Below are 18,584 nucleotides of genomic sequence, written 5' to 3'. Positions count from 1 at the left end.
ACAATACTTTTCCTTAATTTATTATGCATTTTTATCTGGGTAGCCATTTAGTCAAACTCCCTAAATTCAACCCCTTTCCTTGGTCATTAGATCATGGTCATTAGACCGTCAATATCATCAATATCGATCACCATCAATATCCTTCTTAGCAGAGGATTAGACATTCCTGTAGAATAAGGCATAGAAGCAGATCTTCTTTATTTGTAGGTCTATTTTTATTCCTTCTTTCAAAAATGGGGTTATAAAATCCAAATTTTGTTGTTCTTATGCCCTTACCTATAGGAAAGGTGTCACCAGCAAAAGCTATGTGGGCTGTATCAAAAACCTGGAAATCTCCAGATCAACCTTTGATTTACTCAGAAATTCCTATGGAGTGAGAAAAGGCTGCATACTGGAGGTGGGAACCATCTTGTTAATACTGGGATGAGTTTTTGTAAACGTTCACTGACTTACCAACATAATAATAGTAGAATCTAAGCCAGAGAGGTGGATGGCAAAGAACATGGGGAGACCAGCAGTAACCCTCACCCCCGGGCGAGTCAGTGTTCAGGGGGGCCTGACAGTACTCTTTTGCCTCCTTTTTAACCAGCCTATCCGAAGTGTTAGCTTCTTGAAAGGTGGCTACCTTGAATTGTCACCCAAGTCTTTGTCGCCAGAATCGGAACTGTTGGCAACATTCGCCACCGAGAGCGGCAGCGGCATCATCCTGGCTGCCCTGGGCGGGCATGGAGAGAAGCGGGGCCATCGGCAGGCCCAAGGGGTGAGTGGGGCGAACACTGTTGTTCCTCAGCCACAGGCTCAGCAAAGACAGGCCTTCAAGAAGCACTAGTTGGAAACTGACGTAGTTGTGAATATTTATTGTAGTCATGTGGCCAGTTGTTTCTGAGTGTCCATTTTTAATACATGGAAGTTACTATTGATGAATGTCTTCCCCTATGAACCAGTGACTTCTTTGTATTACACAATCCATTTTTCTTATCTAGCTCCTGAGGAGGCCGATACTTGCTGTCCTTCTTTTCAAACTCATTCATCTAGCATTTCAAGCTCATTCATGGCTTTTCCCTGCACATTATGGTGGCTCCTCTTTATTCTAAGGCTAAGACAGTGCATCCTTCAGTTCTGGAGAGTTTTTTCATGTGCTACTCCATGAAGTACAATTTCCCTTATCTATAGATAAGATTGAAAGGAGCAAAAAGAGAAATGTGGCCTGTGATAATACGCACAGCAGGGCAGCTGTAGGAGAGAGAGAAGTTGATGGTCTTCCATATTTATACTCCATTTTAAGAGCACAGATGAGATTTCCCCTTTCCTTTGCTCAAACCTGCATATATCACGTAATTTGAATAGGCTTTACAGGCTGCTAATTTACTGTCTTCATGAAGTAGAGACCACGTAGAGGTCATAGCATACTGTCCTCTTTCATGCAAAATACTTTACAGACATTGCTGTGTAATGATCACAGCCACACTGCAGGGTCAATGCTGCTTCCTACATTTTGCTGAGGAGGAAACGGGTTCAGAGAACCTTGTTAACCTGCCCAAGGTCACACAGCTGATACATGTCAGAGCCAGGGCAGGAACAGCGGTCTGCAGACTCCTGGTACCTCGTGAGACACTTGGTGAGGGTCTTACAGCGACAGAGTGGTTTATGAGTGGTTTCTTTTTTCCCTAGTTGCAATAAAATTCACATAAGAGTAACAATTTTACAGCAAACAGCACTTAGTGCTTTCACAATGTGGTGAGGCCACCTCCTCTGTCTAGTTCCAAAACATTTTTGTCACCCAGTATAATAGCCTAGGCCACATACTAAGCAGGCACGTCTCATCCCTTCATCTCCCTGGTCCCTGGTGATCAGCAGGCTTCTTCTCTATGAATGAGCTTCCCTATTCTATTTCATATCAACGGGCTCACACAGCATGTGATCTTCTGTCTTCCATTTAGCATGATTTTGAGGTTCGTCCACATTGTGGGATGCATCAGTACTTCATTTTTATGGCTGAATTGATATTCCATTATATGTACAGAGCATAATTTATTCGCTGATGGACATTTAGGGCTGTTTCTACCTTTTAGCTGTTGTTAATATGCTGCTTTGAACATTCACATCAAAGTATTTGACTACCTGCTTTCATTTTTTGGCGGGGGAGGGGTATGTACCTAGGAGTGGAACTGCTAGGTCACATGATATTATATGTTTAACTTTTGGAGGAACCAAGAGACTGCCTCCACCAATCTTAAATTTATTTTTAAGAGAGACAAAGCACAAGCAGGGGGGGGCAGAGAAAGAGGGAAATACAAAACGTGAAGAGGCTGTAGGCGCTGAGCTGTCAGCACAGAGCCTGATGTGGGGCTCGAACCAACGAACTGTGAGGTCATAACCTGAGCGGAAGTTGGATGCTCAACCGACTGAGCCACCCAGGCGCCCTGCCTCCACCAATCTTAATAGGACCATCTGCAAATCACAGTTTGCTGCTGTGTCAGCAGTGGAATGCTGGCAGCCAGGGCTCACCAGGGTACTGTGAAACGCTCACGCTCGTGTTCTGCTGATGGACCTGTTTTCAATGTGGTGAAATAGTTCTCAAAGCTTTAATAATTTCCAGGCTCTTTGAGCTTTTAATTCCACTTTTAGAAATCTTAGAAACAATTTCACAGGCCAAAAAAAAAAGTGTTACGTATGTTAACAAAGGATTGGAAACTAAAATTTTAACAAAAAATTGGTCAGTGATTTACAGTGTATCTATTTGCTGGTATATAATGTGGCAATAAAAAGTATGAAGTAGAAATGGGAATCTTTGATAGGGTTAATGATAAGAGTAGAAAGCAGAATGTAAATCATATAAACAGAGATTAGAAAGTCATATGCAGGGGCGCCTGAGTGGCTCAGTCAGTTAAGCGTCCAACTTCAGCTCAGGTCATGATCTCACAGTTTGTGGGTTCGGGCCCCACGTCAGGCTCTGTGCTGACAGCTCAGGGCTTGGAGCCTGCTTTGGATTCTGTGTCTCCCTCTCTCTCTCTGCCTCTTCTCCTCTCATGCTGTGTCTCTGTCTCTTAAAAATAAACATTAAAAATTTTTTGAAAAAAAAGTCATGCAAAATTTAAAAGAGCTGTTATTCTTGATAAGATATTCGTGATAAGTTACTTACTGGTTAATATTCCCATATTATCTTCATCATTATTTAAAAAATCAGAGTAACGTGTTTTCTCTTGACAATCTCTTAGCTCCCTTCCCGGCCCTTCTTTTCCATCATGCTGATTGAAGGCCACCTTGAAGTGCATGTTAGTTCTGGGGACGGAACAAGCCCGAGGAGAGCTGTCCTGCGTGCCCCCAGGGGCACATACAGCGACGGGCAAGAGCACTCCATCTCTCTGATGAGGACCGGGAGGTATGCACGGACAAGGGCACGGTAACCTTGACAGGAGGGACCATGTTAGGATACTCTTTGCGGTGAAATGATTGAGATGATTAGTATGAGGTCGTGAACACTCAGAGATTTTACAGCTCCAGAAGCACTCTGGGACCCTGCTAGAAAACCTCCCTCCAAAGTAATTACATCTGCTTGGTAATAAGATATTTGTGGAATTTTCACAGTTAAAAAAGTTTAACCCTGCTCTTTTCTGGGGCCCAGGATGAAATATTTCACATCAGATTAATTCTGTGGCAGGTAGTATTGTAGTGTGAGTAGATGGCATTATGGCAATACTAAATAGTAAATGTAAAACAGTCAATATGAACACAGTAAACAGTAAAATACCAAGAGTAAAATAGTAAATATGTTATGTCAACATTCCTACATATCTCCCTTCAAAACTGTAGATAAGTAAACCAAATGTTTCAAAAGCATGCTGCACATTTTATCACAGGTCGAGGAAAAGAACCGTACTCTCCAAAAATCAGTTGAACTCAGTAGCATTTAATAATTTGGGGAGGATGTTCAACTCTGTGTTAATTTTCAAGACTCACCTTTTTATTCGCTTAGTGTCATTAAAGTTTATCTTCAGGGAACTTTTGTCATTCAGTCAAAAGAACTTGTGGAATTACTATTAAAATAGTTATGTTTACTTATATTTACACACTTTTCTTTTCTCCCTTGACCTTTTAGTGTTATCACTGTCCAAATGGATGAGATGATCCCTGTAGAAATGAAGTTGGGCCCATCAGCAGAAAGCAGAACCATCAGTGTATCCAACCTGTACGTAGGGGGCATTCCAGAAGGGGAGGGCACCTCAGTGCTCCAGATGAGAAGGTCATTCCACGGCTGTATCAAAAACCTCATCTTTGACATGGAGTAAGTGTACCTGCCTTCAACGTGGTTTTGTGCTTCCTAATCTTTTAATGCTGAGTACTCACCCTGACTTGCCATCTAATTTTGCTGTGTAAGATTACCTAAAATCCCACAAGTTTCTGAATAATAAGTGAACCCAAATGGATTCTACTGGGTTAGAATGGTGGATAGATCTGCTAATCATACATTTAAAAAGAAAAAACATCAGTTTCGTAGGACTGTCGACAAACATCAGCGGTCAATACACATTGACATGCACTTCAGGGAACACAGAGGTCTTGTGAGGCAGGTTTCTTGCTGTCTCGAGCTCACTGCTTTAAAGGAACCTTTACAGTGGGTTTATCGCAGCTTCGGATGAATGGCTCCTAAAACAATTACTGTCTGATTAAGAAGTGGAAGTGTTTCCCGTGTGGAGCTCATCCTGAGGAAGAGAATGGACACCTGCCCACAGGTATTTATTTTTTCCTCACTTGCCCCTGCCCGCGTGAGAACGCTGGTGGGACAAAAGCGGACCGTCAGGTGGAGCCAGAGACAGATGCGCCCAGGACACACAGGCCCCTCCCAGGGGAGCTGCGGTTTGCCTTGAGGCCTCGCACAATGGCTTGGATGGCTGATGGTCGCGGTGTCCTCTGTCCTCTTAGGAGTCCTTGGACGTGGAAGGAATAAAACATTACACTGGGTTTCTGCACAGTTCTCATGTCAGAGCCTTGGTTTACTTACTGGTACAGTTGATTTGTTTATTCACTCAGTTCTCTGTTTATAAATAAATTGGTTCAGCATCTTACTCCTGAAAGCCCCGAGGCTGTGAATTCCACAGGGCAGCGATGGTTCCGTGCCCTTCACAGCCGCCTCCTCAGGTTGTGCCAAAAGGGTAGGTGCACACGGGACGTGGTGCAAGCGCTGCAGAGAGAAGGGGACAGGACAAGTGTGGGCCGTGACTTCCTGGCAAATGTAAACCTGTAAGAAATTGGTGTTTACCTGAGGCCGGTGCATAGCCCCACGAGAGCCAGAGCCAGAATCTCTTACCCCAGCCAAGGTGGCATTTGAGCCAACTCCTGAGGGATGCTCAGCGGTGACCAGGACGACATGGGGAGGGGCTGGAGTGAGGTGGGCCAAAGAATCAAATGAGAATATATGAGCTTTATGGACTTCTAGTCACTGGAGGATGGTCAATTTGGTTTCACAGAGTAATATATTTAAAAAAAAATTTTTTTAAATTTATTTTTGGGAGACAGAGACAGCACTAGCAGGGTCAGAGAAAGAGGGAAATACGGAATCTGAAGAAGGCTCCAGGGTCTGAGCGAGCTGTCAGCACAGAGCCCGACGCGGGGCTCGAATCCATGAACCATGAGATCATGACCTGAGCCAAAGCCATACGCTTAACTGACTGAGCCACTCAGGAGCCCCATGAAGAGTAATATTAATGGTGTTTCATGGACTGCAGTGTTCAATAATCAAATGACTTTGGTTCATGTGTTGGCTTGTGGTATCTTCATTAACTTTGGAAATACTTTATATCTAGACATTTGGATTTCACGAGTGCGGTGGGCTATGAACAAGTAGACTTGGACACCTGCTTGCTTTCGGAACGGCCAAAGCTGGCTCTTCATGGAGAGGACGACGAGCTCCCACCAGAGCCTCAGCCTTTACCAAGTCTGGTAAGAAGGGCTTTCTTTAATTATGTCCATTGGGTTCAGTCAGAACAAAAGCCCAGAGGAAGCTGAAAGGGGGGACCTCGTGACAAAGGTGTTGGGAGAGCTGAAGGAGCACAGTGGAACCACACTGCCGATTGGGAAGGTGGTGTGACAAGGCACAGGAGCAGGGGCCGTAGCGGGAGTGAGTCTGAGCAGAGGGGACCTCCTGGTAAGCACTGGGGCACAGAGAACAAAGGTCCTGTCAGGGAGGCCACCTGGAGCTGAAGGGACGGAGAAACACTCCAGCTTCTTCCATTCGCCCACCCTCCAAACTCCCAGAGTAAGCCATTTTTCTTTATCTTTCTTTTAGATGTTTATTTTTGAGAGCGAGCGTGCATGAGTGAGTGGGGGAGGGGCAGAGAAAGACAGAGAGAGAATCCCAAGCAGGCTCCATGCTCAGCACAGAGCCTGACATGGGACTCAATCCCATGACCGTGAGATCATCACCTGAGCTGAAATTACGAATCTGATGCTTAGCCAACGGAGCCACCCAGGTGCCACAAGGAAGCCATTTTTCAAAGCAGCCTAGGACTGGTTGCAAGGCTCATCCCTGTGATGAGAAGCGGAGCAGGGCAGGGTGGGGAATGGCTCTGCTGACCTGGCACACCACTTACAGACGCAGGCCCCGACAGCGGACATCTGACTGCCATACAGCAGGCATCCTGGCAGAGTTTCTACATGGACACGTTGTCACTTTTGATTTAGTCAGAAACAGCAAAATAAGTCGTTATGTAAAAGCCATTGAACATTTCATTGTTGCTTAAAAAAAATAATTAGATTTACCTAGGAGAAGCCAATTTTGACCCAAGTACTTAAAAAAAAAATTTTTTTTAATGTTTACTTATTTTTGAGAGGAAGAGACAGGGTGTGAGCAGGGGAGGAAAAGAGAGAGAGAGAGAGAGGGAGAGAGAGAGAGAGAAACACAGAACCTGAAGCAGGCTCCATGCGCTGTCATCACAGAGCCCGACATGGGGCTCGAACTCCTGAACTACGAGATCATAACCTGAGCTGAAGTCAGACGCTTAACCAACTGAGCCACCCAGATGCCCCATGATCAAATATTTTGAATGGCAGTTACTAGTTTTCATTTTCGTCTTTTCTAATTTCTCTGTTTCCTTGGTTGAAAGCATGTACTCTAATTATTTAGATGGTGGTGCAGTCATACAAAAAGCGGTACCTTCCAAGTAAAGCTATCTCTGAGCTCAGGACAGCGCTCTTGGTAGCATCCACCTGCCCCAAGCAGGAGCCTCACGCAGTTCAGACACCCTGTGTGGAGGGTGCGGCCAGGCCGCCTACAGGGGCCCCAGCAGCCCCCCTTCTAGCCTCGCTCCTCTCGGCTGGACCTTGCCCTTGTCTGAGAGGAATTAGAGACGTCACACTCAGAGCCCCTGCTGGTCGCCTGTGGGCACTTCTGGTCTCCTGGTACATGCGCTGCCACTGAAGCCCCCAGCCTTTCCCCGGGGTGGGAGGCAGGGGAGGGCAGCAAGGCCTTTGCCCCTTTGGCCTGGTGAAATTTCATGGGAATTTTAAGCAAACTTGAGTGGGACTAAGATGAAAGACCAGGTCTGATTGCCTTCTCAGAGAGAGAAGGCTGGGAGTGTGGCTGGAGTCCGTCTGCGTGTCTTACAGGAGCGGTGTGCTGTGGGCCAGGCCCCGGAGTACATCCCTGATGCTCACCAGTTTGGCCTCATGCAAGACAGCCATTTTGTGTTGCCTTTCAATCAGCTGGCTGTCAGAAAGAGGTGGGTACTGTTCTAAAGTCTTTATTAGATGTCTCACTGATAAATGAATCCGGGAGGTATTCTTCAGAACGAGTCTTTTCCAGAAGCTTCTTGTATGGTATTATGGAGTATTCAACTTGTAACCAAATGGCAGCAGTGAAAAGACAGAGAGGAATGCAGCCTTTGTGCAAATCAGACGCCTAAAATGTGGTTCCCTGGGGTCCTTGGGGTGTGTCCTTGCCTCCTCTTGGTGAAGCCTGGCTGCTGACTCTGTGTGAAGATAGGAAAGCACAAAGATAGGGAATCTCTCTAAGTCACTCTTGTTCTAGCATCTCAAGTCTTCTAGATCTAGCGTCACTTGGACTTCCAACCCCACTCTATTGTAAGCATTTGCTAATCTGCTCAAACTGCCCACCCAAACTCCTTCACTGTGCCTCTCAAACACCCACACCAGTCTGCACGTTGCCTCTTACCTTCACATCTGCTTATCCCCAGGGACCCTTGGTTGACAAAGCCAGCTCACCTCCTACAGCTGAGGCCTGGGGGGGGGTCCACCTTCCTCCTCTCTCCCACTCTTTCGGACTGCACCTGGTGTTACCGCCACCAGTGATCACTGCCCCTGTGACACCATCTTCAGACCTTGGCTCAGTGTCTTTGTTCCACAACTGGGGCCATAATTCTCCATGAGTTCCGCCATCTCACACTGGACCTTCCAAGTCCTCCAGCTCATATCTATCAGAGGGCTTTTCCTCAGCCACCCTCTTCCCATGGTCACACACACCCTTGCCTTCTTGGTAAATATCCATCCCTCCTCCAACCAAAATCTCTACTTGAAGCATCCTATTAATCCATTCTGCCTCATTTCTGTTAGCTCCCATTCCAACAGCTCCTCAACTGCATCAAGACCTTGAACCCTCTCGTGCTTTCTCACCAGTCCCCTTCTGTAGCTTCTGTAGAATAGTTTGTCCCCAACCCAAATGGGCACAGTGCCACTATTACAGTGTACCTTGGTAAACTTCTACCATGGCCCCAGGGAAAACTCATACTTGGCTCATCTGTACCAGAACCCAAACTGGTAGTCAAGGCTACAGAAGTGCATATCTCCTTCCTACCTGGTTTGACTTGAAAGCCATGGCCACTGATTTCAGATGGAACCTCCAGACTACATGGGCGGCCAATACATTTCCTATTATGTTCATTTTCTAAAAAAAAAAAAAAAATGTATAGCTTCTCTTAGCTCAAAACTCTGTGCATTCCCACAGCTTCTCTTCACGCCCCGCCAACGACTGCCTCAGTGAGCCGTGAGCTCCCTCATCTGTCCACTACCCAAAAGAGCATCCCCGCTGCCTTTGTCCCCACCCTTGTACCTCCTCCCCTGCACCACAGAGGGCTCCTGCTCCCCTCCTGCTAGCCCCTCACCTCTCTGAGCCATCGCCCTCCTCCTCTTCAGTGTTCACACGAGGGGCAAACACTGGTGCCACAGGTTTAACACCTATACCCCAACTCAGTCCTCAGAATTGCTGTATGAGGAAACTATCATTATTTTATAGACAAGGAAACTGAGATAAGAGAGAAGTCAAGTCACCTGCTCCTGGGCACACAGCAGAACGAGGATCCAAACCCAGGTGCTATGTCTGTGCTGGTCATTCCCTCTCTAGTAGATCTGTACTTTATTATTTTTTAATGTTTATTTTGAGAGAGAGAGAGCACGAGCGAGCAAGCAAGCAGGGGAGGGGCAGAGAGAGAGGGAGAGAGAATCCCAAGCAAGCCCCACACTGTCAGTGCAGAGCCCCATGTGGAGCTCCATCTCATGAATTGCAAGATCATGACCTGAGCCCATAATATCCCGGCTGTATTTCACAGTAAGACTTCCTAAAAGAGTTGCCTTATTTAAAAAAAAAAAGTTGCCTCTCGGCAGTCCCCCTTTCCTCCCCTCTCATTTCTCCTCCACCCATCCAGTCAGCCTCCCCTCCCCTCTGCATCGCTCTTGCCACAGTTCTCCTGGACCTGCTGTGGCCACCTCCTGTGGTGCCTCCCGTGCCGGGCCCTGCGCACTATCACATGTACTTGGCCACTCCGCCTCCTTGGTGGTCCTCGCCTCAGCTGCTCCTGATTTCCTGTGCTCCCTGCTCACCCCTGCTCAGCCTCTTCTGCTGGCTCCTCTTCCATCAGAGAAGGCACAGGGCCTCTTCTGTGTATTCTTCCAGGGAGGCTTCCACAGCTCAAGGACTTTAGAATACCATCAGTTTGCACCAGCACCCACATCTCTGGCCCTGATGTCTGCTTTGAACTCAGGCGGTTGTATGCCCAGCTGGCGCCTCCAAGTCTCTGCCTCGATTGGCATGGGCTCCTCACCATCAACATACCAAAAGAGAATTCAATCTTCCCCCGCACCTGGTCGCCCAATCTTTGCCATTTCTGTAGACCTCAGCGCCATACCTCTGGATGCCCAAACATAGAGATGGTTATTGTCTTTCCTTCCCTCCCCGAATTCAATCCATCTACACAAGTCCTATTGCTTCCTCCTCTGGAGCACTGCAGGAATCTGTTCACCCGCTCTGTGTCTGCCACGGCCCCGGCGTCTGTGGATGGCTGCAACAGCTGTCTGCTGGCACCCTGGCCACCTCTGATGGCTTCTTCACATCAGAAGTTTCTTTTAGGATGTAAATCAAGCCATGCCCACTCCCCCTCTTAATACTCTGTGACTTCTCGCTGCTCTTGGAATCTAAATACTGCCTCCCAGTGCCCCTCATCCATGAGGACATCCACGCTTCCTTTCCCTGTCCTAGAGTGCTTTAGTAAGACGTTGTGCTTCCTTCTGTGGGAGGGTACCCAGATGCAACCTTTCCTCCGCTGCCGAGAGGTGCCGTCTCCCACGGAGCCCTGGGAGGGGATTCCCGGCCATTTACCCAAACCAAGCCCACTGTTCTCACCTACTGGGCACTGTCTGAAATTGTGCGGCTTGCTCCTGTCACTCAGATCTCCACAGAAGCAGCACCTGTTCAGAGCTGCCTGTCTTGATGACTTAATAGAATCACCAGGTGGCCTCTCGTGACCCAATTTTCTGTTACATTTCTAGTATAACTTTTGTGGGAGAAAGGACATTCCTCTTTGCTCACTGCTCCAGCCTCAGCATCTAGGACAGTTCCTGGCAGACGTTTGTATGTGGTGACTATTAGCTGTGTGAATGGATGGATGGATGAATGAAAGAATAATGAATGACTCTCTGCTGAGCTGTTGAATATACAGGTTGAAACCATTACTGGTGTCTCTCTTGGAGGTTATTTTTACAAGTGAAAGTTTCTTTCTGAGGGCCGAGCTCTTGTCTTCCTCCAGGCTCTCAGTTCAGCTAAGTATCCGGACATTTGCCTCCAGTGGTCTGATTTACTACATGGCTCATCAGAATCACGCGGATCACGCCACGCTCCAGCTGCACGGGGGCCGCCTTCACTTCATGTTTGATCTTGGGAAAGGCAGAACAAAGGTCTCCCACCCGGCACTGATCAGTGATGGCAGGTGGCACACGGTATGCCTTCAGGAAGCTTGTGATCACTCGTGCTAAGGTTTATTCCATCCATCCTCTTGTATCCACTCCAGTTCACGGTCATGAAATGATCCCCTCTGATTTCTAGCTTCCTTTGTGTCCAGTATCTCCCCTATAGAATATAAGCTTCTTGGAGGCAGGGACCTTTTCTGCATCCTGAGGTACCATCAGGGCTTAGCTCAGTGTCTGACACCTAAAAAGCACTCAGCAGCTAACACTGGTGGAATGCATGAAAGGTACCAAAAACGTTCTCGACTTGATAAGTAAATCAAGCCCACCTGTGCCATGAACGGCCAACCCTTAGGTCATGGCCTTTGCTTTCTTATAACTAGGCCTCAGGAGTACTTCATGTTCTAATGCGTGCTCTACCTGGGCATGCTCCAGCCTCCTGCCAGGCTCGGTCTCTTCAACACCAGCTGTGTAAATATCAGAGCCATCCTTTAGGATCTGATCTCATATTCAGGTTATTATAGCTATAACGAACAGCTGTTGCAAACAAGCATCTGTTAGTTTTCACAGATTCCTTAAAAAATGTGGATATTTTCATTTTGCTCTAGGTCAAGACAGAGCACTTTAAAAGAAAGGGCTTCATGACAGTTGATGGCCAGGAATCCCCCACGGTGATCGCCGTGGGAGACGGGACCATGTTGGACGTGGAAGGAAAGCTGTACCTAGGAGGTCTTCCCTCTGAGTACAGAGCCAGGAACATCGGAAACGTAAGCTGCGTTTTCTGTATGGAGCCCATTTTACCTTTATTGTGGTTGTGCTTTTGTTGTTTTGTTTGTAAAAGAAAATGTTTATGTTGAATTATCTTGTTTGAAACTGGAGCTTGGCTGCATTTAAAAAAATTTTATTTTTGAGAGGGAGTAAGAGCATGAGAAGGGGAGGAGCAGAGAGAGAGGGAGACACAGAATCGGAAGCAGGCTCCAGGCTCTGAGCTGTTAGCACAGAGTCCAATACAGGGTTCAAACCCAGGAACCGTGAGATCATGACCTGAGCCAAAGCCGACGTTCAACCGAGCTACCCAAGCACCCCATGATGCACACCTTTTAAACTGCCTAAATTATGTTGGGGCCTCCCCTTGGAGCTCAGCCAGCCTTTCCTCCCTGTTAGTTTATGAGCCTTTCCCTTGCCCCAGCCATTTAGCCCTGGTACAATTCAGGAAAAGTCCAGTAGATTTGTATTTGCAGATTAGAAAACTCAGTATCTTGATTTCCACACTACTTAATCAAAATAATAGAAAACACGTTTACTGCATTGTGAGCCAAGATCCTAGTAGCTACTAGCTTTCAGTTAGATGTTTATGAAACTATTGTGGAAATTCTATTTTAAAAACCAAAAGTTAATACTTTAATGTGTTTTGTTGAAGCATAGGGAAATTTTACCCTTGCCCTTCTTGTTATACTTGGCGCATCTATTCTCATGTCACTTGGTTTAGATCACCCACAGTGTCCCTGCCTGCATTGGGGAGGTGGTACTGAATGGCAGACAGCTGGACAAGGGCAGCGCAGTGTCTGCATTTGCAGTAACCAGGTGTTACGCAGTGGCCCAGGAAGGAACTTTCTTTGAAGGAAGCGGATATGCAGCTCTTGGTACGTATTAATGATCTCCAAAGAAATGTTGGGGTTTAGGCTGCACTCCAAAATGGACCAATGGTCTGTCCTGGTAGGATGGGACCCCCTGCACAAGGCTGCAGCAAGCCCATCATCAGTTAAGTGTTCCAGTGTCTTCGCATTTCTCAACTTCTAACGTGGAAGCCTTCTCCCGCTCAGGCTATCCAGATGGCCTGCTCCCGCCAGGAGAGCAGCAACTTCCGGCAGAGAGCACACATACGGGCCCGGTTTTGTCTGTACTTGCCCTAAATTTATGTAAGGCCTATTCTCTCTGCCCACTACAGGCCTGTGGCAAAAATCAGCATAAAATATCTAGACCAGCCAACCAAATGCAAGTCAGATTTGGTGAAGAAATTGACTCCATTGGGATTGTTGACAATATTGATCCTAAGTAGAGGAATTTTTTTTTATTAATAGTTTATTACCAAGTTGGTTTCCAAATAACACCCAGTCCTCTTCCCCACACCCATCACCCCCCTTCCCTTTCCCCCCTCTTCAGCCCTGTTTGTTCTCAACATTCAAAGGTCTCTCATGATTTGCCTCACTCCCTCTCCCTCACTCTTTTCCCCACTTCCCATGGTCCCCTCTTAGGTTTCTCCTTTTATACCTATGAGTGAAAACATATGGTATCTGTCCTTCTCTGCCTGACTTAACATTGCTTAGCATAACTCCTCTAAGTAGAGGAATTTAAATGTCTAAAATGCCTTCGAGTGTAAATTCCTCGTGGCCTAGAACAGCCTTTGTGATGGACTTGGCCTTCCCTCTCCATGTGATGTACTTGATTTGCTGTTTCCATCCTGTTTGTACTCACAACCCTGCTCCTCTTGGCCTCGGTTCTGCTTTCTACCACATCTCTCTGGCTCGCAGGGAGGCCCTGGTAGAAGATTGGGGACGGGAGAAAAGAAAAAGCTAGCACACTTCTCTCCTTCCCTCTGTGCTTCCAAGCTCTGGTAACACCACCTTCTCCCCATTTTCCTCTAACCCTGGGCTGAAGAGCTGCCTGCTATGTACCCCCAGTTTGGTTTCTCAGCATTTCTATCACTTGAATAAAATATCCACTTAATTAAATTCTCATGTAAAAAAAATAAAAACAACCTCGTGTGAATATGAATATGCTCAGTAAATGATATCACCCAGTATGTGGATATTGGGAAAACAGAGTGGACTACTGCTGGATAGCTGATGAAGGGATTCTATTTTTTCCCAACGTGGCTCTAGAAGAGAGGATGTGCCTGCCTGGGCTCTGGTCTGCCTCAGCTCCGGCAGGTCGTCGTGAATAGCATCACTTCATCTTATAGATGAGGAAGCTGAGGCCAGAGAGTGGAGGGGACCTGCTGGATGCAGAGAAATGGCTAGCGCCAGGCCTCTCTGACCCGGAGCCTTCTGGCCCAGGCTCACCCCTAACTCGGGGTTATCCTTGTATTTTTCAGTCAAGGAAGGCTACAGAGTCCGGTCAGATGTAAACATAACCCTGGAATTCCGCACCACCTCCGAGAACGGCGTCCTGCTGGGGATCAGCAGCGCCAAAGTGGATGCCATTGGGTTGGAGATGGTGAATGGCAAGGTAGGTGCTTCGGGTCCCCCTTTACCCCAGTGCCGGAGACAGCGCAACTGAAAAACAGCACAAATACCAGGTCCAGACTTCCACTGATCGGTTCAGCAGAATGGAGAAAAGGTTTAATTTAATCTTAAAAAGATCAAAAATGACCCAAAAATGGAAATTAAATTTAAAGCAAAATTGCAACTTCACCACACAGGAATCTTCTTTCCAGAGCTATCTGAAAGTTGCCAACCTGATGCTCTACCTTCCCTGATATCTGTTAACTTTCTATTTGGAAGTAATTATGGATTGATAGCAAGTTATAGTAAAATGTGTTGGGAGGTCCTCCTGTGTTAGCATCTACCTAATGTTTTATTTAAAAAAATTTTTTTTTTAATATTTTTGAGAGAGAGAGAGGCAGACTGCAAGTGGGGGAGGGGCAGAGAGAGAGAGAGAGAGGGAAACATGGAAGCAGGCCCCAGGCTCTGAGCGGTCAGCACAGAGCCCGACAAGGGGCTCAAACCCATAAACTGTGAGATCATGACCTGAGCCGAAGTTGGCTGCACAACCCACCGAGCCACCCAGGTGCGCTGCATCTGCGTAACTCTTCAACAAAATTTTTTAATGTATGTTTATTTTTGAGAGAGAGAGACCGATTATGGGCAGAGAGACAGGGAGATACTGAATCCGAAGCAGGCTCCAGGCTCTGAGCTGTTAGCAGAGAGCCTGACACAGCGCTCAAACTCATGAACTGCAAGATCCTGAGCTCAGGCACTTAACTGACTGCGGCACCCAGGTGCCCCTGCATAACTCCTGCAACATCAAATGCATGAAATTGGCATTGGCAGAATCAAGAGTTTTTTCAGTTGTGTTATACATGTACATGTGTGTGTAGCTCTACACAATTTTGTTTAGCTTTATGCATCCACCCTCACATAAAGACACTTAAGTGTACCTTCAAGGCTCCCTCAACCCACCCCTTCATATCCACACCAACTCTCTCCCTACCCCTGGGCAACCACTGATCTGTTCTCCAGCTGTTATTTCATGAGTGTTATATAAATGATACCATATAAATCCTCTTGAGATTGGCTTTTTACACCTAGCCTTGTTTCCTGGCATTGATCTGGGCTGTTCTATCAATGGTTCCGTTTTTTGCAGAGTATTCCATGTGATAGATACAACATAGTCTATTTTTTTTTTTTAATGCAAAAGAATTTTTTTTTCCTGTAACTATTCTGCTCTTGCTTTCCCACCTCCAGTCCTTCCCATGTTTGGAACAAAATGAACTGAACAATTAGAATACCTTAGTCTCTTTTGCTTGAAAACTGCGTCCAGAGTTTCTCCTGGTTCTCATTCTCCTTCCTCACCCCACTGGGGCTATCTGGGTGCGGGCAAGATGAGAGAGTCATCCTTGTGCTTTCTTTTCTGTAAGCTCTCCCCTGACAGCAGCTGAGGTGTGGCTCTACTCTCCTGGTCTTCAGGCCCAGCCTCTGTCTTTTGTGCACGAATGCCAGTGGTCCCTGGTGAGTTATGACAAGTGGTCTGGAGTTTCAGCCCTCACCAGTGTGTGGGGACTGATCCTAGAGATTTGGCCAACATCCTTTGCAGATCAAGCTTCCAACCCTGGTCAGGGGCACTGCTACCTCATCAGCCATCTTCTGTGGCCTCCAAAGAATGGGGACAGAGGACTGGAGAGTTGTTGCCAGGCCACTCCTAGGCCACGGGGATGAAAGGCATCTCTCAAATCCTCTACCTAACTACACTTGCACTGTGGTCAACTTGTGTTGCTCTGGGACTAAGATGCTTGAATCTTCTTAAGCTACTTCCTCCTGCAAGGGAGGGAACAAGTCTTTCTGCTCTAGATTTTTCCCAGTTTTATTTGCAATCTCATTTGCTTGTGACTAGTAATTCCGCTTATTCCCTCGCTGGGTTTCTGGCCTCTACGACATCCTAGAATGGGAGTGAGGAGGATGTAAGAAAATCAGACCTACCCCTTGCCCTTCACCTATTAGTTCATCTTCAGGTCTTAACAAAGCTGCCTCTACATCATACTGCTTGCCTGTCTAGACCGTGGCTAACAGCCAAAGGCTTTCTCATCTGTACTTCAAAAGAATTTCGAAAAATTTTTGTATCATTTGCACATTTTATGTGACATCTGAAAAATGTTATTATAATTGTAACAGTCACCAAAAATGTGATTTCTGATGTATATTTTACCTCTACTATTGGCTTATTTTTCCTTAAAAAATCTTTCTTAGCTGTTGCCCCAGGGGCTATAATGCACATCTTTAGTTTATCACAGTTGACCTCGAAATACACAGGGTCACCTCTACAATGGGATACTTACACATCTTCCCTGTTCTCTTTTACAAGTCTTAGGTTCTTTTGTGTTACAGCTTGCTGTGGCAGGCACCTATCGTCTGTCACAAGAGAGTCCATAAATGTTCCTTCATTGGTGCTGCCCTCTGCTAGGAACTGACCCTCTAAACCCATCAGCTCCTGCAGCCCTGAAAAAGGCCCTGATTTGAGGGCAAGGGCTCAGGCATGTTCCCTTGGAGGTGGTCACTGATCCTTCCCATAATCGTGGGAGTGAGGAAATCTGGATCCTTTATGAGGTTATTTTCCAAAATCATTGTTTTTCATCACTTGCCCTCCTTTTTAGCAGAATGTTGGGATTTGTCTGCTCCAAGAGCATTTTATAAATGGATTATGTTCCTTACATATGGAACAGTTCACCAAGGTATCTGCCTGTGTCTTGTTTGCTTAGATCTTGTTCCATGTTAACAACGGTGCTGGCAGGATAACCGCCACGTACAAACCCCAAGCTTCCAGGACTCTGTGCGACGGCAGGTGGCACACACTGCAAGCTCAAAAAAGCAAACACCGCTTGGTTCTGATCGTTGATGGGAATGCAGTTCGTGCTGAAAGTCCACACACCCAGTCCACCTCGGCAGACACTAACAACCCCATTTATGTCGGCGGCTACCCTGGTACGTATGGGTTTCTCCTTTGCTCATCCACTTTTAAGGAGCACTGTCAGGTCAGCTGGATACAGAATAGGGACTAAGAAAAAGACATGGTTTGCGTGACAAATCCTTTACATTTTTAGAAAGTCTATTTCAAATACCTGGAGGTTCTCGGGAAAATTAATCTACACAAGTAAATTCATCATTAGGTAAGACTCTGAGAACACTGGATGCAACGTCAAGTAAGCTAGAAGATGACTTTACCAAGGCAACTAACCCATCTTAGATGACCCCACCCCTCGGGGGGGAGGAAATCATTTTAGGACAGGTAGCCATTTTAGAGGACAAAGAAACATGATCTTACCCCCTCACACTGATTCCGGATTCGAATTCTGCATTTTGGGTGTTCCCAGTGATTATTACAAATAATGAAATAAACAGCTCTTTGATGACTTTTAACATTTGGTAATTTTAAGGCATAGTTATGACTTAAAAGTTTTCACTGACTTATCACAAAAGCAACATACGGGGGAGAATATTATTCTAGTTTTGATGAAGAAACTACTCGATACTGTTTTTGCTCTTATTGTGCTATTGTGTCATTCAACAAAACTAAGCCAAGACTTCTCTCTTCCTTAACAGCTGACGTAAAGCAAAACTGTCTGAGCAGCCACACCTCCTTCCAGGGGTGCCTGAGAAAGCTCACCCTGACCAAGGGCCCACAAGTGCAATCCTTTGACTTCAGCACAGCTTTTGATCTACAAGGAGTGTTCCCTCATTCCTGTCCAGGGGCTGAACCCTGAATTACAGAGCAGCTCCCCAGTTGGGAAACGTTGCTTATATTTTGAGAATTGTTTTTGTGAATTAAAATCTCTTCATTTCATTTTCAACTCAGGTTAAATGTTTCCAGAGAGAAATTCTGTGCTTCTATAAACTAAAACCATGTGTACAACAAATACCTCTATTAAATAGTTTAAACTGTAAATTGAATTCAATGGCTTTCTGTTTGTAGACATTGAATATTCTGGTGGTTACCTAACTGTTTTTCATGTTTTGCATTTTGAGTTTTATAAAAATATTGAGTCTGGTCCAAGACCGTGATGTAGGAAGACCCTAAACTCACCTTCTCCACCATCTATACCTATTTATAGAGCAGCTCCCCCTGAAGAAGAACTGGGGGCTGACTGGCTTCTGCGCAACGGAGCACATAAAGAACGGCAA

The 18,584-nt window shown here is 46.2% G+C and overlaps 1 protein-coding gene across 1 annotated transcript in view; it reads left to right on the top strand.

Moving 5' to 3' along the window:
* LAMA1 (laminin subunit alpha 1) overlaps positions 1–18,348 on the top strand; it is a 144,110-nt gene extending 125,762 nt beyond the window's left edge. The window contains exons 52-63 of the mRNA XM_029921582.1: positions 283–397; positions 590–760; positions 3,219–3,382; positions 4,100–4,285; positions 5,805–5,940; positions 7,606–7,718; positions 11,034–11,223; positions 11,799–11,957; positions 12,680–12,833; positions 14,285–14,418; positions 17,165–17,387; positions 18,006–18,348. Of these exons, the coding sequence (XP_029777442.1) occupies positions 283–397; positions 590–760; positions 3,219–3,382; positions 4,100–4,285; positions 5,805–5,940; positions 7,606–7,718; positions 11,034–11,223; positions 11,799–11,957; positions 12,680–12,833; positions 14,285–14,418; positions 17,165–17,387; positions 18,006–18,166 (1,906 nt within the window). The 3' untranslated portion in view covers positions 18,167–18,348. The remainder of the gene's footprint in view (positions 1–282; positions 398–589; positions 761–3,218; positions 3,383–4,099; positions 4,286–5,804; positions 5,941–7,605; positions 7,719–11,033; positions 11,224–11,798; positions 11,958–12,679; positions 12,834–14,284; positions 14,419–17,164; positions 17,388–18,005) is intronic.
* Positions 18,349–18,584: the final 236 nt, after the last annotated feature.

This window comes from Suricata suricatta, chromosome 14 (assembly GCF_006229205.1).
Source record: "Suricata suricatta isolate VVHF042 chromosome 14, meerkat_22Aug2017_6uvM2_HiC, whole genome shotgun sequence".
Classification (NCBI taxonomy): domain Eukaryota; kingdom Metazoa; phylum Chordata; class Mammalia; order Carnivora; family Herpestidae; genus Suricata; species Suricata suricatta.
The sequence above is the reverse complement of the archived record's forward strand: the minus strand, read 5'-3'. Positions and strand labels throughout refer to the sequence as shown.